This window comes from Salvia splendens, chromosome 2 (assembly GCF_004379255.2).
Source record: "Salvia splendens isolate huo1 chromosome 2, SspV2, whole genome shotgun sequence".
NCBI classification, from domain to species: Eukaryota; Viridiplantae; Streptophyta; class Magnoliopsida; order Lamiales; family Lamiaceae; genus Salvia; species Salvia splendens.
In genome coordinates, this window is record NC_056033.1 from 15,128,238 (window position 1) to 15,149,865 (window position 21,628).

At 37.8% G+C, this 21,628-nt stretch overlaps 1 protein-coding gene across 1 annotated transcript; it reads right to left on the reverse strand.

The window, feature by feature from the left end:
* Positions 1-1,925: 1,925 nt before the first annotated feature.
* On the reverse strand, positions 1,926-6,345 carry LOC121789848 (coronatine-insensitive protein 1-like). The gene is made up of 3 exons (XM_042188191.1): positions 5,671-6,345; positions 3,654-4,161; positions 1,926-2,948 (listed from the first exon to the last, which is right to left on the reverse strand). The coding sequence occupies exons 1-3, from the start codon at positions 6,159-6,161 to the stop codon at positions 2,148-2,150; spliced, it is 1,800 nt and encodes a 599-aa protein (XP_042044125.1). The 5' UTR covers positions 6,162-6,345; the 3' UTR covers positions 1,926-2,147.
* Positions 6,346-21,628: the final 15,283 nt, after the last annotated feature.

Here is a 21,628-nt window from a genome sequence, read left to right on the forward strand (position 1 = left end):
GGCAATATTGAAAACATAATGATAAGAAAAAGAAGCATTTTCGTGAATTTGTAGAAACTTGGCACATTTTCGAGTGGAAAGAAGCCACATAAAGCAAAGAAAATAGGTAATTATTTAGGTATTTTATTTATATTTGTTTTGGTGGTGGGCTTTTGTATGCTTTGGTGCATAAGAAAGATGGAGTCAAATCTCAATCATGTACATTTCTTTTTGAAAAGGGAGAATCATCAGCCACTATATTTAAGTAACAGTTAAGAAGTTAATTAGAAACTATTTAGACATTTATTTGCCTACTATTGAAAACAAAAGAAAGGTGTGTTGATTTGTGTCCCTTTATTTTGATCGTGAAGATGGGCAGTGTGATAATTAATTAATAAAAAATGTCCCTTTGATCGTGAAGAAAGGAGTACTTTTTTTGCATAATCGCATTCTTACCTTTGCTAGCTTTCAAAGGCTTAAATATTTTAGTTTCATGTTTTGTTTTTTTTAATTATTAGTGCAGTTTATTATGCAAAATTCTTGAAGTAGTCTGTTTGAAAAATCGTGTTGTTCCTAAATGGGTTACTTTTTAAATTCTGCAAATGGGTGTTGCGCGTTACAAGTGCGTGTTTAGGTACGCATCTCAAAATGCTCTCCGTCCCTGAAAATTTATCACATTTTATTTTCTGCACTCGTTTTAGAAAAATGATACTAATAAATAGCTAAAGTAGAGAGATGATAAAGTAACAGAGAGAATAACATAAATGCGAGTCTTCTTTACATTATTCTCTCTCTTATTTTACCATCTCTCAACTTTAACTATTTATAGTATTATTTTTAAAAATAAGTGCAGAAAACGAAATGTGACAAATTTTCAGGGACGGATGGAGTAATATACCTGAGGACACGATTTGTCATACACACCTAAATCAAGAATTTTGCAGACTTATTTAAACTAATGGCTTGCAATTCTCACAAATGTGTACCTCTCTTGTACGTAATTAATAATACTGGAAATGAAGGATGCATAATTTATACTCCCTCTGTCCCCTAAAAAATTGAAAAACATGTAAATTACACGAATTTTAATGTACAATTGGTAAAGTAAGAGAAAAATGAGAAAAAGTAAGAAAGAAAGAGAGGGAAAAGGTAGTGAAATGAGTGTTAGTGGATTGTGGGGTCTACATTATAAATAACACGTAGAATTATCATTTGTTGAATGCTTTTCATATTTAGACTTTATCTAATTTTGGGGACAGTCCAAAATGATAAAATTAGTCAATTTATTTTGGGACGGAGGGAATATGAATTTAGTGAATTATGAGAGAAAATTATTAGGGTACCATTGGTTGGGAAAAGTTCAACAGAAATTTTGCAATTAATAGTGATAAATGTTATTTACAGAGAAGATTTTCAATATGTCAATGATTGTAATTTTATTTTATTTTCAGAAATTATATCTCAATGATAGAGTATGTGGTTAGAACTATTGAACGAAAAAATGATGTATTATAGTGATATAATTAGTGGAGTATTTACTAAGATGAATTTCACCATGTCATTGATTTTAGTTAGTCACCTCTAATCTTATGCATTTACAAGTTTAAAACTTTTTACCGAAATTAAGCACATTACAATAACTAATTCCAATCACCTTTGTTGAAGACTCCCACATTTTCTTTTGTCCGGACAGATCCCAAAATATACAAGCAAAATAATGAAAGCAATTCCAAAAACAAGGGGACACAGAAGAAAAGCCCTTAAAGAGGAGGAGGAGAAAACAAGAAAAACAAATAGGAGTAGTAAATACTGTATTATACTTGTGTATGTTGAAGAAGAGAATATTGTTTACACGATAGGTTTGGGAGTGATAATTTCATTACTGTTTACATAAGGAATACTACACCGAATACAGATAGATCAAAGATGCATACGCACAAAAAAGATAATCAAAATGTAGAAGAAATCAAACAATTAAGTATATTTACAAGCTACTACAACATCCTGTTTTTGCGCTACAGAAAATCAGATTATTGAAGTTGCTTCTACAAGGCAAAATTTATTAGTTAAATTAAGTTCACACAACAGTGGGCGTGGGCGTGGGCGTGGGCGTGGGCGTGATTTATGAACAAAAAAACAAAAGTGTATATGCAAGCAAGTAGTATGATTCAAGGTGGTAGGGGCCTCACAGTTGAGGGGAAATCTGTTCGCGGCCCGGCGAGGGACCAATATGCGAGTATGTGCGCCGGATGATCTGCCACTACCGGTCCTCCTTCCGTCTCCTGCACTACGACCTGTCTCGATGGTATCAGCTCTATGTTCCAGTTCGGCCTCACCATTGCCACCAGGTCTCGGCCATTTGCAGACGCTCGATAGCCCTGCACCCACAAGTACCTTAGAGACGCCAGCTGCAGGGCTGCCATGGCCAGTGCACGCTCGCTGAAGCAACAGCCTCTCATCTCCAGCTTCTGCAGGCTCGGGCACCCCTTTGAGAACTCCAACAGACCTTCATCCGACTGTCCTACGTACCCCAGAAGCATCCATCTCACGTTGCGGCTGTACTGCCCTATGTAGCTCAGACCCACGTCGCTCAGCCCACCAGGCCGTAAATACAATGCAAACCTCCTCAGTTTGTGGCACCCCATTAATAGTGACCGAACTCCATTGTCGAGAGGAAGATCTGTAATTCGTTCCTCTCTGTCCAATAAAACCAACCGAAAGTCACATAGGTTTTTCGAGTATGTTCCCATGCACTCCAGTGATGCATTCGTTATATCCGACACATACACAGCCAAGTACTCCAACTCGAGACATCCTTGTGCCAGAGCCATGAGTCCTCTCTGGGAGACCACACCTTCGACATCTTCCATGTCTTGTTCATCAGCTCCACGCTCTATCCTCAGTCTTTTCATTTTCTTGCAGAACTCACCCAGAATTTCCAGTCCTCTATCTCCGATGACGTTTCTTGTCTGTTCCATATTGTCATCAAAGTTAAGTTCCATAAGCATTAGGGAATACGATATTGCAACTCTGAACCGTACTTCAAATTCAAAGTTTTCAGCAAAAAATAACAAAATGAAGAAATTCACATAGAGATGCTGTAAGTTGTCTTCCATGAAAATTCAAAATCAACCCAACTTCATCCCCAAATAACAGAAGAACCATGAACCAGCATCAAAAGCTGTCCATAGTAGAGCTGAAAATGTTACCTTACAATGCAAGACAAAGAAGCCATGGATTTTTTTACCATACATAATTTCTTTCTCTACTCATACAAGACACAAACTCTTTTCATGCTGAAAATCATAAACTTGGTCCAACTGCATTGCAATCTGCATTCTTGTTGGAATCAATTTATTTTTCCCATTAATTCATATGTTTCTCACATTGTTGGTCAAATACTATTCAGACAACGATTAATCCTATACTCGTGAGGCAGCAGAGCTCAACCCGAGCGTCATCTCAATTATTTCTTTTAAAAGCGTAAAGAACCTACTTACCAGAACAGAGATGCATAAGGGCTCAACCTATTTTTCACAGATATCTAAGACTAGATTTATTTAATACTAATAATACTGAAAGGCACTGTAGTTTAACAAAAAATTCACACTCCAAGAAATTTTATTAGTAATAAGGCATATCTCAAATGACAAAGACAAGACTTCTAAATCTACCTCAAGAATTTCCAGGTTAGGGCATCTCTGCAGTAACTGATAATGGCCTTCAGTATCCAGCAGAGCATAAAGGAGATCCAATTTTTTAAGTCTGGAAGCAACAGGATATACAATTGGCAATTCTGCTTTCCCCAGGTAAGTAAGACCCAAGCGGCACAACCGACGAGGGAATACAACATTGGCATACCTCTCCAGTTGCTCATTAAAAACACCTTCACCAACCTGTCCAGGGGGCTCACTAAAAGATCCCCCGCAGAATTCCTCCAATGAAGCTGCTGCTCGGAAAAAACCTATAAGGTCTGAGACATCGCAATCACTAATTTTCATTGAGGCCAACTTCGGGCATCTTCTTGCTATCAGTTCAAGGTCTCTAGATCTAACTTTCATGAGATCAGTCATGTAGAAATTCAAACTTTCAAGAACTGTATTGTTCATTGCAAGCTCATTCAGCCATTCTCCATCATTCTCAATTATTGAGCTCTCTTCCAAAAGCAAGTTTCTCAAATTCCTACAACAAAGAAAAAAAGGTTTAGATTGAACAAATAGAGTTTCATATTTCTCACAGTTAGCACTTACAATCCACAGACCAAAATGTAATCGGAAATCATCTGGTGATATTAGCTAAGGAATCTAACTTGTTATTAGATGTTTCTATATTTGTTCTCTTTCCTTTCTTAATAATGTTGGGGCTCACTAAGAAACATAATTAAGTATAAGAAATGCAAACACATCATAAACAATTCTTCCTTGACCATACAGTTCTACTAAACAAGACTTCTGAGTGAGATCAACAAACAATTGTCAGGACAGACAAGAGCTTGAATTTTTCCTAAGCTCCACTCTACAAAACCACACAGAAAAATGGTGCAACCACTTTATTATTTCATTGATCTAGCACATTCTAAGCACCAATACATCAAGCATGTATACAAATAACTCTATCATATGTTAAGATACAATATGTTGAGAAAGCTTGCATTAGTTAATACTCCCCCTCATTCCCCAAAAAACAAAAAAACAGACTAGTTTTATTCCCTCCGTCCCTTAAGAATATGCACTCTTTCTTATTCAGTTCGTCCCATAAGAATATGCACTTTCTAATTTTGGAAAGTCTTTTCTCTCTAATGAGGTGAGACTAATTCTCCACTAACAATACTTTATTTACTTTTTCTCTCTACCTCTCTCTTCCTTTACCAATTTTACATTAGATCTCGTGCCGACCCCAAAGTGCATATTCTTTGGGACGGAGCAAGTACTATTTTAGGTCGTCCCCCAAAATTAGATAATAGTACTAAATATGGAAAGTTTTTAACCAATTACACACCATTAATAATCTGGACCCCACAATCCACTAACACTACTTCCACTGCCTTTTTTCTCCTCACTTTCTTACTTTTTTTCCATCACCCTCTTACTTTACATATTGCACATTAAAACCCGTGCCATATACAAACTTGTCTATTTTATAGGGACGGAGGGAGTAACTTAATAACCGATCCTCAAAATCATTTGAATTGATTTGATCACATAAGTTAAAAAAAGTTAATATCTCCTGCAATATTCGCTTAGTCATATCTCATATTTAAGCATAAGGTGTGCACAGACATTATCACTGGTAACGATGAAAAGTTGAAACGAAATAGAGTTGACACAACCTGTGTCATCATAATCAGCAAGCTCACAATTAGAACTATTATTTGCTGCAAAAACAAGATTAAAAATGATTTTGATTTGGACATAAGAACTCCAAATCGTCACCAAATCTGATTGAAAACGAAAAGTCAAAGATATGCATCGGCAAACCACATGTTTACGCCACCTACTAATAAGAGTGCAAATCACTCAGATCCAGCAACAGAAATTTGAAAAATTAACGATGCAACTGTTTACTTCAGAAAACATAACTCCGTAAAACTCTTCAAATAGATCAAGCGAAAAATACTTATTGAAATATGCAATCACTTTCAATAACAGAAAAAGCATAAAAGTGAAATCAAATTAAAAAAGAAATTAGCACCTGCAGAATCTGGCTATACGCAGAAGTCCGTCGGTAGAGAAACCGGAGCACTTATCGAGGCGCAAAACATCCAGAACCTTCCCGTGAGAGGTAGCTAGAAGGTCGAGATCTGAATCCTTGACAATCATCCGGCGGAAGTGGAGCACCTTCATCCTGCCGAAGGAGGTGATGATTTCGCGAACCCAGGGGGTGACGAATCCGCCCCAGTCCTCGGGAATGAGGTTGAACATAGCCGCGCGCGGCTTGCCCTTGAGCTTGAGCGACTCGAGATGCGGGAATCGGCGCGAGAGGCGCTGCGGCGTGGCGGTGTAGCAGAGAGCCATGGTGACGTGCCTGCGCGTGATGGCGTCGATGTCGTACCATCGCTTGCACACCAGCGACACTGCGTCGCGGTCGCGGGGGTCGTGCACGTAGGGGATGACGCACTCCCATACTGTGTCGTAGGCGCCGCTGCTGAAACCGTTAGGTCTCTTCGATTTGGCCTCATCCATACTTGTCGGAATTAATTATTGAACACAGTGAATAGAGACAATAAACGAATAGGCGTAGTATTATTTCGGTGTGAAATGAAGAGATAGTGAATCCGATTGAGAGATTGGTGAGAGAGAAATGAATAGAGAGGGAGAAGGAGGGTAGGGGGAGAGTGATTCTATTGTATTGGTGGGGATGAAAATGAATGACGATAATAAAAATAATTCAATGATTACGTACGGCTGGCTTGGCTGCTAGGATATAATAGCCGTATTGTTATGGATAAAACTGTAACATGGTGCCTGTTTACTTTACAGATATTGAATATTTTACTATATTCGTATTTAATTATGTAAACTATGTCGAAGAAGGGTTTATTACTGAATAATATCGGAAACAAAGTTAACTATATTTATGTGATTTTATTAATAACTAGTGTATAAAAAACTCGCACATAATTCACAATTTCGATCTCGATTTCATATTTCGTGACAAAATGCATCAGATGCACCGACCATCTATCTTCTTCCAAAATAACAGGTACGGAGTACTATAATTTTGCAAAAATTTTTAGCAAAATGAATCTAATGCACCGACCATCTATATTTTTTTAAAAGTAGCGGGTGTGATTTTCATTTGTATCATAACTTTTGACAATATTATTATTTTAAAATTGGAATATAAAATTGCAACTTTTTAAAAATTTGAAAATGCCTCCTTCCATAATCAAAGTATAACAAAATCAATTATTATGATATAATAATTGTTGGAATCGTATGCTCGGTCAAAGGACTTTGACCAACAATACTTCCAACGAGACATTTAATTTTGTGAAATTAAATGATATAGCGTCGATCTACAGGGGCGTATCTCGTCTTGCGGAAAGAGGCCTCCTCGACTCGGCTTTTTCCACTATTTTACGGTTCATTGTTTCGATTTCTTCATTGTAATTTCATTTCAGTTTACTTTATTTATTACTTCTTTTGAGTTGTATTACGCCCGGCTAGTGTTTATCTCTTGTAATCCAGAAAACCAACAATCGCAAGACGAGATATAACTTTCCTTTGAAGGAATTTGGACTTAACTGAAAATAAAAACTTTCGAAACTTAACACCTTTGCTGGAGATGTCGACTGGATCAAACACTGCCGCTGCCACAACCGCTGCCGCAACTCCATCCACCATGTCGACCAATGCACCGGTCAACACGTCATCGATTCCATCGATGATGCCAACCCCCGGGTTCTATCCATCTTCATCAACAATCCCTTGGGAGTTTGTTAACCCCTTTGGGCCCACTGTTGGATCCACCGGATCCTTTATTAGATCGAGTGTTGGGACCTTTGGGTCTAACACGGGTGTTAGTTCCTTCGGGGCCGGTGCGACCATGGGCTCTATGCCCAACATGAATGGTGGGGGCTCTATGCCCAACCAAGTTGTTGGTTCCTTCGGGGGCAACGGGATTGGTTCCTTTCATGGACCAACTGCGGCACTTTTGGCACCAAGAATGATGCCTCCTGCCGAGAAGCCACAAAAAATTGGAGGATCTGACTTCAAAAGGTGACACCAAAAGATGTTGTTTTATTTAACGACATTGGGCATCGCAAATTTCCTCATGGAAGACGAGCTGCCTGCGCCAAGTGATCAAGAGACAAGGATCGAAGTCATGGCGGACAATCAAGCTTGGCGAAAAGGAGATTATCTTTGTAAAAATTTCATTCTAAGTGCTTTAGATGATAGTTTGTACAATGTATACTCTGTTGTAAACACATCAAAAGATATGTGGGAAAGCCTAGAAAAGAATTATAGTATCGACAATGCAGCAGGTATTGAAAATGTTGTAGTAGCCAAATTTTTTTACTACAAAATGGTCAACTCCCGACCTGTCATGGAACAAGTTCAAGAGTTCCAAATGCTCATCCACGTACTTGTGGTTGAAGGGATGACATTCCCGACAAATTCACAATGTGCACGATCATTGAGAAGCTTCCTCCTAGTTGGAAGGACTTGATCGTGAAACTGCGCACTGAAGCGGATGTGCGCAAAAGCGATCAAAAGGCTAAGGGTTTTAGCCCACTTGAAGCAAAAGCCAACCTGTTGGAGCAGGGCGGTCCCCCCAACAAACGCCCTCGCCCGAGTCAAAAGGACAAAGGGAAGGGAAAGCAGCCTGCAAAGAAGTTTTAAGGCGATTGCTACAAATGTGGCAAACCTGACCACTTTGCCAAAGACTACCGCAGCAAGAAGAAGAAGCCGGCTGCCCACGTCGTTGCGAAGGAATTCAAGGACTAGGATGAGAATGACCTCGTTGTTGTGGTCACCGAAGAAGTGAACCTTATTGATAACAAGGGTGGCTGGTACATTGACACCGGCGCTACTGCTCATGTCTGCTCCGACAAAAGCAAGTTTGTCTCATACACTGCTGTTGAAGGGAGGAAGATCAACATGGGGAATCAAACATCATCTGAAGTCCTCGGCATTGGCAACGTGATTCTCATGATGACGTCCGGGGTCTCAATCACCTTGAAGGATTTGCTGCACGTCCCGGACATCCGCAAGAACCTAGTGTCAGGATCAATACTAGTTAATAAGGGGTTTAAACTTGTATTTGAGTCTGATAGGTTTGCATTTTACAAGTTTGGAAAGTCACACGGAAAATGTTATGTAACTGATGGACTTTTCCAGCTTAGTGTGGCTACACGCCTTGTCCCAAAGCCATTGGCTAATAATAATAAAGTATCTACTTCTTCTTACTTGACTGAGTGTTCAAAATTTGTGGCATTGTAGATTGAGACATGTAAATTCAAAAGCCATTAAAAGATTAGTAAATTTAGATTTACTAAAGGCTAATGAAGTGGATACCCAAGACAAATGTGAAATATGTCTTGAAGCGAAAATGAGTAAGTTACCGTTTCACTCAGTTGAACGAAGCACAAAACCCCTTGAATTAATTCACACGGATGTATGTGATTTAAGAATGGTACACACTAGAAGTGGTAAAAATACTTTATCACTTTCATAGATGATTGCACAAGGTATTGCTACATTTATCTTTTAAGAAGTAAAGATGAAGCAATTGAAGCGTTCAAAAATTATAAGAACGAAGTTGAGAATCAACTTGGTTGTAAAATCAAAACGATTCGAAGTGATAGAGGAGGCGAATATGTAGCCCCGTTTGAGGAGTTATGCAACGCAAGTGGTATTATTCATCAAACAACTGCTCCATACTCACCACAATCTAATGGTGTTGCAGAATGCAAAAAACAAACTCTAAAAGAGATGATGAATGTGCTGTTACTTAGTTCAGGATTGCCCCTTAACATGTGGGGGGAGGCTATCTTGACAACCAACTATATCCTAAACAAAATCTCACTCAAAGGAAAGGACATCACTCCTTATGAGTTGTGGAAATGAAGGAAACCATCCTACAAATACCTCAAAGTGTGGGGGTGTTTAGCGAAGGTGATGGTTCCCCCGCCCAAAGAAGTTACAATTGGCCCTAAAACCGTTGATTGTATCTTCATTGGATATGCACTTAACAGTAGTGCATATCGATTCGTTGTTCACAAGTCTGAAATATCGACTATAACAGTAGGAACAACAATCGAGTCAAGGAATGCCGTATTTCTTGAAAATACATTTCCTTGCAATGACAAAGAAGAGGTCGCAACCAATTCTGAGACAAGAATTGAAGAATAAGCCACTAGTTCTAAATCAGTGGATAAAGCACCTGAATCGCACAAGCGTGCAAGGCCCGATCCAAATGATACAGTACTAAGACGTGGTAGTAGGGTCAGAAGACCAAAAATATTTGGTCCTGACTATATTGCTTTTATGTTAGATGATGAACCAACATATATAAAAGTTATCTTTGATGGCCCATACGGGCTACATTGGAGAGAAGCTGTTCAAAGCGAAATTGATTCAATTTTGCTAAACCACACTTGGATGTTGGTTGATCTACCTGAAGGTGCAAAACCTTTAGGATGCAAATGAGTCCTTAAAAGGAAATTTAAGGCCGATGGAACAGTTGATAAATATAAAGCCCGACTAGTAGTAAAGGGTTTTAATTAAAAGGAAGGACATGACTTCTTCGATACCTATTCACCTGTAACAAGAATTACATCTATCCGAGTGCTTCTCGCTATTGCTGCATTGCACAATCTTTAGATTCATCAAATGGATGTAAAGACTGTGTTTCTAAATGGTGAATTAGAATATGAAATCTATGTGGAACAACCTGAAGGGTTTGTAGTACCTGTACAAGAGAAAAATGTATGCAAGCTCATAAAGTCCCTATATGGATTGAAACAAGTGTCGTTGCAATGACACTTGAAGTTTGATAATGTGATGTTATCAAATGGGTTTAAAATCAACGAATGTGACAAATGTGTCTACATTAAGAGCACTGATAACGGTCATGTTATAGTGTGTCTATACGTTGATGATATGTTAATCTTGGGTAGTAAAACTCAAGTGATTAACGATACAAAGGTCATGTTAAAGAGAAATTTTGACATGAAAGACATGGGTCTAGCCGATGTAATTCTTGGAATGAAGATTCTAAGAACATCTGATGGAATCATCTTAACACAATCACATTATGTTGAGAAAATATTGAAGAAATTCAAAGGCTATGATGGCGCGCTGGTTAAGACTCCTATTGAACTCGACGTTCACTTGAGCAAAAACAAAGGCGAGCCCGTTACACAAGAAGAGTATGCATGGGTCATCGGGTGTATTATGTACTTGACTAATTGCACTCGACCTAACATTGATTGTGCCGTGAACAAGCTGACTCGTTACACGAGCAATCCAAGCAGAGAACATTGGAGAGCTCTTGTAAGGGTTTTGAGATACTTAAAACATACTCAAAATCATGGGCTACACTTCTCGAGATACCCACTGGTACTTGAAGGGTACTGTGATGCAAATTGGATATCCGACTATAAGGACTCACTTTCAACAAGTGGATACGTATTTACAATTGGGGGAGGCGATATATCATGGAAATCCACGAAACAGACATGTATAGCCCGATCAACAATGAAATCGGAATTCATAGCTTTAGATAAAGCTGGTGAGGAAGCCGAATGGCTTAAGAACTTCCTTGAAGATACTCCATATTGGTCTAAGCCAGTGTCACCAGTGTTGATCCACTGTGATAGCCAAGCTGCTATTGGAAGGGCAAATAATGGCTTCTATAACAATCGACATATACGTCGACGACATAATAATGTGAGACATTTGATCAAAACAGGGGTGATTACAATTGACTATGTGAAGTCAATAGATAATCTAGCGGATCCGCTAACCAAAGGGTTAAACCGTGATCAAATGAATAAATTGCTAGAGGGAATGAGTTTAAAATCCACAAACTAAAGAATTGTCATAGGGGTAACCCAACTAAGCTATGAGAGTTCGTGTGAAACACTCATATATATCTATTCCCTAGAAGCAATAGAGTGTTGAAGAACTTGCCTTGTGGTGAGGCTAAGTCTATGACTTTTAATGATTTCTAAGGATCTCGAGGAGATTGAGTTCTCAAGGAGACCGAGTAGGGCAAGATACTCGATTATGAATCACCTATATAAGTGTGAAGTGTGGCCGCTTCAAATAACACACTTATGAATCCAAAGTGGTGTCCAAGGCCGCAAAGGACACAAAACGTGAGAACGGATGAGGTTGAAGTGTTTAAGTGTTAACACCATTGTCTCGGTGCACGCCGTGGGGAATAGTTCAAAGCATCGCGCTACTAAGCCTCCGGTGTATCCGATGGTGTTGACTATGGATGGTTCAAAGCCAACAACTACATATCCTTATGCTTATATACCTCTCGAGTGTTGAGCTTGTGTCTGCATGCATATGCATTTGGCTATTTCCACTCATGTGGGGGATTGTTGGAATCGTATGCCCGGTCAAAGGACTTTGACCAATAATACTTCCAACGAGACATTTAATTTTGTGAAATTAAATGATATAGCGTAGATCTACGTTCGCAGTAGATGACCGTGGTATATTCATTTTCTCAAATCCATTTCCCGGTGAGTGAGAAATAATGGATTAAAGTCGTGCAAACTTGCGAGCTATTTAATTGAGCTATGAGAGAACTCATGGGATTAATTAAGTGAGTTAATTATCCCACATTGAAAGTAACAAGCTTATTAAAGAAGTATTTAATAAGTAGGATTATTACATGTAATAATTCTAGTGGACTAAGATGGGCTGTAGAGCCCACAAGCGCGCACACGCGCGTGCCGCGAGCCTCGAGCTTCGAGCCCGTGCTCTTGTCCGTGTCCTTGGACTTGGATCTTGGCAATTGGTCTTTGGGTGGTATTTGGACTATTCTTTGGGCCTGGTCGTGGGGCTCGGTGCTTGGGTTAGACCCAAGGCTGGTTGGTCTAGTTCTTTTTAGAGCACCAACGTTTCCACGTCAGCGAGCCAAGCGGGATGACAACTCTTCAGTATGACGCGGTAAAGCCTACATGGCTGACACATCATGAACGAACCTATACGCGCAACATGTCCCGATACGTCCGTCCAGGGTCATGCTCTCTAGCTCTCGTAGCGGTTTGTAACGCCTTGTAACGGTCGGCGGTTACAGACACCCATCATGGTTGGTTGACCCCTACAGTGGACTAAGCCTATAAATAGGCTAGTCATTCCATGCATCTCTACATCAATTCACAAGCCTACATAGAATCATAAGCTCTCTCCCTCTCTGCATTGTTTTTCTGTCGAAAGCTTTGCCCTCTCCTCCATCCAGTTCGCCGGAGCTCTATTGATTGCGGTGCTGCTTCATCAGAGACGTAAGTCGTTTTATCTTTGAGGACGACACGCCAATCCGAGAGCACTACCAGGGCGTATCTCGTCTTGCGGAAAGAGGCCTCCTCGACTCGGCTTTTTTTCACTATTTTACGGTTCATTGGCGTTGTATTTCATTTCAGTTTATTTTCTTTATTCCTTCATGAGATGATTAAAAAATTAAAATTTATAATTTTTTATTTCAGTTTTTAAAGTTGTATATGAAATTGGTCATAAGTCAAGATAAAGTTATCACATGAGTCAAAGAAAAGTTAATCATCCAATAAAATCCTACAAATACAATTTAAATTACAATTATCTTAAACCAAAATCCAAAAATTTCCAATTCACCTTCAAAATACCTTTCCTTTAATCACATGAAGCAAAGAAAAGTTAATCATCCAATATTGTAACACCCCGACTTTTTCTACCTTTTTATTGAGTTCTTGAAAGGACCGCCGTTTGTGCACTTGAAAATTTTTTCGACCTTGTTTCTTTTGTCGAGAGAAGTATTTCACTTTTGGGGCCAAACAATTATTCTTCCTAGCCCAATTTGAAACCCAATTGTTACGAGCCCAAAATGATACCTACACGAAAGAATAGACCACGTATCAAATACACTTTCGACAACAAATCGAGACGAAAAGTTGGATAAGAACCGCGTCACATCAAGACGAGAAGTGGATAAGAACCACGTCGCATCAGGCACGTTTTCCAACGACGGCTGCATTAATTACTCGTCGCATCAAAACGAAAAGACGTGAATTTTTGTCTTTTATGAAAATTTTTCTATAAATACAACGTCCCTCCATTTCATTTCTTTTACTTCGCAATCGAGAATCCGAGAGAGAAGAGAGAGGGGGAGCCGAGAGAGGAATGGAGAGGAGAAGATGATGAAGGGAGGAGCCGATGGCGGCGGATCCGCGACGGCGGATTCGTGGCAGCGGCGGCGGCGGTGCGGCGAACCGAGAGAGAGAGAGAGACGGAGGGATGGCTGGATGGCGACAGCAGCGTCCTCCCGGCTTCGCGTCTCCCGGCAGCGACGGCAGCGGCCCCGGCAGCAGCAGCTCTTCCGGTGAATCGGCGGCTGCACCGACAGCGTCGTGACAGCAGCGGCGCTGCGTTTTGATCGAAGGAAGTGCAGCCTTACCTTCCACCGAGAGGAGAAAGAGAGGAGCACGGCGTGAAGGCTTTAAACGATCGAGGTGGGATTTTGAACTAAAGTGTTTCCAAGAGCTTTCGTTTTAATACATATCGGTTTGAGCATCATATTTTATGTGATTTATGTGCTTTAAATGAAAGTGATGTTATGCGATTTTTTGATTGAATTGTGTGAAGTTTGATTTGAATCTTTGGTGAATGATCTAAGTTTATGTGCAAACATGTTTAAGAGAGTCTTATCAAGCATGATTTCGTGTTATAAGCATGAGAAAATTATGTTTGGATGATTGAGGAAGAAACTCAAATTTCGAATTTGTGAGTATGAAATCTGTGGTGTTCGGACAGTGGATTCCAACGTGTATTTGACTGACCAAACGATCGGATTTTGGTATGAAAATTTTACTGAGTTAATTTCAAGGTGTTTTCTATGTCTCGTATAAATTTCAGCCCCGTTCGACGAAAGATGAATTTTTGAAAAATGTTTGAAGTCGACTGCGCAATTCTGCCATAAACTGGTATTCTCGGCCAGAATGTTTCGTTTTCTGTTTGACCGATCAAATGACCTCCGTTTGATGTAATTCTTGAACTAGATGAAAATTTGAAGTGTCTTCTGAGTCTTGTAAAAATTTCAGCCTTATTGGGCATTGGATGAATTTATGGCGAATTTTTCAAATGAACTGCGCACTGCCAGAAATTTTATGTTTCAAAAAAAAAAACGTTTTGAGGAAAGAAAAGTTGAAAAGGTTATGTCAAGCCATATTTTGTTTTGGAACTATGCCTATCTGACTGCAACGATGAATGGAATGGAATGGATTGATGGGAGACCGTGGGAGGTAACCACTTCCCCGGCACTTGAATGTTAAGATATGATGAATGATGAAAGGAATGATGAATGATGAAAGGAACGATGAATGATGAATGGATTGATGAATGAACAAGAGATAGTGAAATCGGGTTTGTCAGATACGGCATATGTTCCAGGAAAATAGATCGAAAGATCGCTTTTGAAAAAGGAAAAGAAAAATGTTTAGTGTTCTCGGATTTTTCCTAAAATCCCGAGTTCACTCAAAGAGTGGCTTGACAAAATCTATTTTTATAAAATATATTTTGGCACGTGTCCACTGAGTACACCAAGTACTCAGCCCTGCATGTTTTCTCTATGTGCAGGTTGAGCGGTGACGAGCGCGGTGGGTGTTGAGCATGAAAGTGAAGAAGATTGTAAATAAAACTTTCTGAATATATTATGTCTTCATACATAATAGTATTCTACTCTCGAATGCTTCCGCCAAGTATTGTTGAGATAATTTTATCTCGAGTTGCTGATTGTTGAAAAGACACTCTGATTTTATTCGAGTTTTTCCCATTTGTTTGGAGCTAAAGTCGAGTTTGCACTCTGTGTATCATACACTCTGATATATATTATTCTTTTAAGCTAATTGAGTCTTTCTTATGAACTGTTATCCTTAAATGCTATTCTTAAATGTTTGTCCCTTGGTCACGATCGCCTCGTTTGTAACACCCCTGGGGTGGGCGGGCGTGACAAATATTTTTGGCAATTTCTCTAATTAGACAAACTTTAATCTCAAATCAACATTTTCATATTCTTCTCACCTATATATGTTATCATTCTTGAAAATTTGATTTGAAATAGACTCTCGATTTGATTTTATCTTTACGGAGTATGCCTTTCAATCTTGTCTAAGATTCAACTTGTGTTGTGTACTTGTGTTGTGTATTTATGTTATATTTTGAAGATGCAAACTTTGAGTAATGATTGTACATTTACATAATAATATCATTCGCGTAAGCCTTGCTTAGTGGGATATGTCATAGCTACTCCAAATTCCCCTTGTCATTAATAAATCATTATGTTAATGTATATATACTTTCCATGAACTTTGGTAAGAACGCTATCTAATACTCCATCCGTCCCCTCCGTAGCTGAGTCGTATTCCTTTTTGAGTTGTCCCATTGTAGGTGAGTCATTTCCTTTTTTGGCAAAAAGTACTTTACTCTCTCTTCATCTCTCTACATTTTTCATTTCTACTTTATTCTCATTTTACTTAACTCATTTAAAATACTTTTTCTTAAATCTCGAGCCGAAAAGAAATGGCTCTACTACAAAGGGACGGAGGGAGTATAATTTATAAATGTCATTAGACAAACCTTATAAGTTATAATCAGTAATTAATGCATCGAACTTTGTATTCAGAATATAATCCGCAATATCAATAATTATTTGTTTGTAATATTGATTATAATTCTAATCTTCTATTCAATATTTCGTGATATACTATTGAAGAAACAATAAAGTAACAAAAAATATCTCTCAATTTCCTGTAGATAATTGACATTCACTTAATGGGTATTGATTAGTGAATTACATAAAATGGATACCTAATATTCATAGCATTAATTTACTGAACATTGCGCAACATAATGTTGGTTTGGTTGCGTACAGCTATAATAAAGTTACAGAAATAGATAAATAATGAGGTGGGTTCAGTTAATTAGAAACATTAATGAACAAACAACTTTCAACCTATCACAGCTAGTGAACTAACTTATATACACGCACGACCTAATCTAACATATAAATACAACTATATAAATGCATTATTTCTTTCATCGATATAATCTTATTGGGCATATGAAATTCCTACATCATCTTTGGTTTATGTATTTATTTACTTTCAATAAAACATAAAAAATTAGAACAAAATGGGAACTAATAATTTTATGATAAAATTAGGTAAGATAAAGTGTGCTAGATACAAAACATACATTATCCAAAGATATCAAGTGCACTGAATTGGATTACAAGTTCAATCTCCTAAACCAAAGAGATAAATACTAGTAGTAGGAAATAAATTTGATATCCAAAACTAAAATTTTACTATAATCATATCGTCACATCTTGTCAAGAAATTATTGAACATGAAGGATTCCAAATATTTAAAGCAGCACAAATAGTCCCATACAATTCTCTTTAGGATTAGTATTCCTTATCGACTTTTTATTTGCAATCTGTGTGGCGAACCAATAATATAGTTCGAATATTGTATTTAAGAAATGTATTAGAAAATAATAAGGTTGTTAGTTTGAAGCGTTGCAACAAAAGGAATAAATAGTATCCATAACTAGCATAGTAACTATTCTATCCGTTCCACAGTAGTAGAGTCATTTTGCTATTTTGGTACGTTTTATAGTAGTAGAGTCATTTCCCTTTTAGTAAAAGTCAACACATTTCTTCTTACTTACTTTTTCCCATCCCTAACTTTCTTCCATCTATTTTTTTCATCTCTCATACTTTATTATCTTTGTATTTAATATATTACCACTTTTTTTTATTAATTTTCGTGCTGAAAAGAAATGCATCTATTACTATGGAACAGAGACGGAGGGAGTAACATTTATAAAAGAGTGAACTACAAATATGGTCCATGGACTATGGGTTTATCTCGCTCATAGTCCCTACACTTTAAAAATATCGTCAGACAACCCTGGACTAAGAGCATCCACAACCGTGCTCTTGCCAGCGGCACGGTTGTGGGCCCGGCCCCACTTTTTCTGCTTGCTCTCTGGCAAGAGCACAACACCCACATCTGTGCTCTTCCGCAAGGACGAGCACAATTCAATTTAAAATTCAATTAAACAAAAACCTTTCCATAATATGAAAATTCATTAAAAGACCAAAATAACATTACAAATTACAAATAAATTTAAAAAGACATAATTAAAAGCCTAAAAATTTAAAATTACATAATTAAAATCCTAAAATTAAAAATTACATAATTAAAATCCTAAAATTAAAAAAACCACTACGCGTTGCCGAATTTCGCCCACATGTGTTTGATTAGGTCTTCTTGTAGCTCAATGTGGGTTCGAGTATCGCGCATTGTGTGCCTTGTCTCGATCCTCTAGCTCACCGTCGTATGCACACCTCGGCGTGGGGGAGACCTCGCGGTTGAGCTTCCGGCTTCATCCTCATCGTAGAAGCTAGCCGCCCTCGGTCCTTCGTCGACTATAATCATGTTGTGTAAGATAATACACGTGAACATGATGTCGGCGATATTATTGACGTACCACAGCCGAGCCGGGGCCTTCACAATGTTGAATCGGGCTTGAAGGACCCCGAAGGCTCTTTCGACGTCTTTCCGCGCGGACTCTTGACGCTGCGCAAAAAGAACCCGTCTCGGGTCGTGCGGGTTGCTGAGCGTCTTCACGAAAGTGGACCACCTTTGGTAGATACCATCGGCGAGATAGTAACTCATGTGGTATGAATTTCCGTTGATGGTGAAGTCGATCGCCAGTGCTACACCATTCTTCACATCATTGAAGAGTGGTGAAGAATAGAGCACGTTCAAGTCGTTGTTGGATCCGGCAACGGCGAAATATGCATGCCAAATCCATAGGCGGTAGTCGGCGACCGCCTCAAGGATAAGTGTTGGGCCGCCGCCTTTGTGACCGCTTAAGTGTTGCCCCCTCCAAGCAGTCGGGCAATTCTTCCACCTCCAATGCATGCAGTCAATGCTGCCAAGCATGCCGAGAAAGCCATGGACTGATTCGTGAAGATGAAGCAACCTTTGGCAATCATCGGTGGTGGGTACCCGAATGAATTCATCACCGAAGGCTGAACGAAAGCCATCGCAAAAAATTTTTAGACAAAGGATTCTAGTGGACTCACCGATATGCAAATACTCGTCGAAGAGGTCGGCCGTTTGCCCAGTAGCGAGTTGTCGGATGACACACGTATACTTCTGCAACGGCGTGATACATTGTCAGTCGGTTGCATCTGGACCTGTTTGGAAGAATTCAACAAGTGCGGACAATGTGTTGACAATTCGCATAAACAAGCGCTTTGACATGAGAAAACGACGCTTGAAGTAATCTGCCGGAAACCGCGGCTGGCCGGCAAAATACTCGGCAACGAGCCTTTCGTGGGCTCCCTCCCGGTCACGATGGATGTAGCGGCGAATTGATCTAGTTCGTTGAGGAGGAGGAGCGGGGGTATTCGCCGCGACATATGCGTCGTAAGCGACACGATGTTATTCGTAGTATTCTTGTTATTCGCGCTCCGCTTCCGCCATAAGATGGGTGAAATCCATTTGAGGTTTTGAGTGAGAGATGGAGGTGTAGATAGTTTGTAAGAGAATTATGAATGAGAGATTGATGAGAGATGATTTGAAGTGATAAATAGATGATGAATGTGTGTATTTATAGATGATTTTGGGGGGGGGGGGAAAATAAAAAAAATCAAAAAAATTTAGAAAACGGGCAAAAAAACGGCCATATTTTTGGGATTTGGAAAATATTTTTTTTATTTTTTATCACTTTTAAAAATTAAATACCAAATTTTTAATAATAAAAAAAAAAATCAAAGGCGACGGCTATGTCGTTGCCCAATCGCGTGGCGCCACGTCGCCTGCTCGCTGGCACGGACGTGCTCTTCGCAACGAGCAGCGCCGTGCCAGCGGCGGTGGAGCTTGTCCGTGCCAGCGGCACGGACGGACGGACGCCGTCCGTCCACCGCTGCGCATGCTCTAAGGGCTTATCTCAAAATTGGTCCTTTTGGTCTTTTTTCATCCGAAAATGCCCTTTTGGGGTGCTGGGCAACTTGGTCTTTTTACACTTTTAACTATTTAAATCTGATATTATTTCAGTGATGTACTAAATCTGATATTATTTCAAAATTATCATTCTTCTTTCCTTTTGCCATCCTTTAGTTTGTTTCTTTATTTCAATATTAAATTTAATTTTATAAAATTAAATTTTAAATTTTTAAATATCAATAATTTTTTTTATTAAAACTATTAATTCATGGACATTATAAATATTGATTAACACTATTAATTTTTGTTATGTAATATAATATTCAACTGAATTGAAGAAGTGCAGAAAAATAATATTAATCATGATGGAAATATAAGGGCTATTCTACTTAGTCTTCGTTCGGTTGTTATAATTGCTTGTGATAAAATATTATGAAGTTGACTAAAAATTTGAGACTACTATTATTCTATTATACACCATCCATTCCAAAAATATAGTCTTTTTTTGTCATTTTTGTCCATCCCACAAAATTAGTTCATCTTTGTGTCGCTATAATAAGTCTGTGTGTCGCTATCCATTATTTCCTAGTACTTACCCAATTGAAGTATTTATATAGGAGTATTTTTGTTTAAATTTTCTAGTTGATTTTGATTGTTTTCAAATAAATAAACGAAAATTATAGTCTTACATTAGATGCATATTTATTTTAGAATAAATCGTGTTATATGATCTATTTTTGATTTAAACTATTAAATATTGATTAATACTAAGTTGGCGTCGGCATACCTTATTGATTAAATATTAGACACTATCAAATATTGATTAAAACTATTAATTTCGTTATTTAATAATTTAAGAATTAACAAAAATTTATCGATATTTAAAAATCTAAATTTAAAATTTAATTTTATAAAATTAAATCTATTATTAAAATAAAGAAACAAAGTAGAGGATGAAAAAGGGGAAGAAAAATGGTAATTTTGAAATAATATCAAATTTAGTACATCACTGAAATAATATCAGATTTAAAAAAATAAAAGTGTAAAAAGACCAAATTGTCCAACACCCCAAAAGGGCATTTTCGGGTGGAAAAAAGGCAAAAGGACCAATTTTGAGATAAACCCTTAGTCCAGGGTTGTCTAACGATATTTTTAAAGTCCAGAGACTATGGACGGGATAAACTCATAGTCCAAGGACCATTTTTGTAGTTCACTCTTTATAAAATCAACAAAAAATTACTGTGTTTCCTGCCATGTTAACTGTTTTCGGAGGACCTTTCAATTACTGTGTGGGATTTTGGACATACATTAATCATAATATTATTATCAAGAAATACCATATACTACTAAGATACTAGTATTATGAAACTAGTAAATTTGCCAATTTGGAATCCAAAATAGATACGCCATTCATCCACGAGGTGAAATTTATTAATTTGGAACTTGAAACGAACTACCGAACTACCCTAATAGTCCCTGATTTTGTCGAAAAATGTAACAATGGTCCTTAAAAAAATTTATAGCATTTTTGGTACAATAAAAATAATGTAACCTTAGGCACCAAAAATGTAAACTTTTAATGTTTTAGGGCATTTTAGACTTTAAATACTAATATACTATTTTTGTATTTTTAGTTACTCCTTAAATATTAGTATAGTATTTTTAATATTTTTATTTACTTAAAATAGTTTATTGTCATTATGAGTTTTAAAATATATACAACCTTAAAATAGTTTAATTATACTTTATTTATTTTTAAAATTAAACATTATTCATTATAAACTCAGTCTATATGAAGAAAAAAATAAATCTAATAGTAAAGTTTTTTTAATAAAAATATTAAAGTGAATTATAGAAAAAAAATTTTGCATGTGATTTATTTTCACTTAAAAAATTTAATTAAATATTTTTAATTTGAGAAGAAAAAATATTATAGTGAACTATAGTAAATTTTTTACTTAAAAAATGTTACTT

Excerpts from the sequence above, each read along its gene's own strand:
- LOC121789848 (XM_042188191.1), bottom strand. The coding sequence starts at position 6,161 with ATGGATGAGGCCAAATCGAAGAGACCTAACGGTTTCAGCAGCGGCGCC. Across the intron at positions 4,162-5,670 it reads CGTATAGCCAGATTCTGCAG|GAATTTGAGAAACTTGCTTT; the intron begins GTGCTAATTTCT and ends TCTTTGTTGTAG. Across the intron at positions 2,949-3,653 it reads CTAACCTGGAAATTCTTGAG|ACAAGAAACGTCATCGGAGA; the intron begins GTAGATTTAGAA and ends AATATGGAACAG.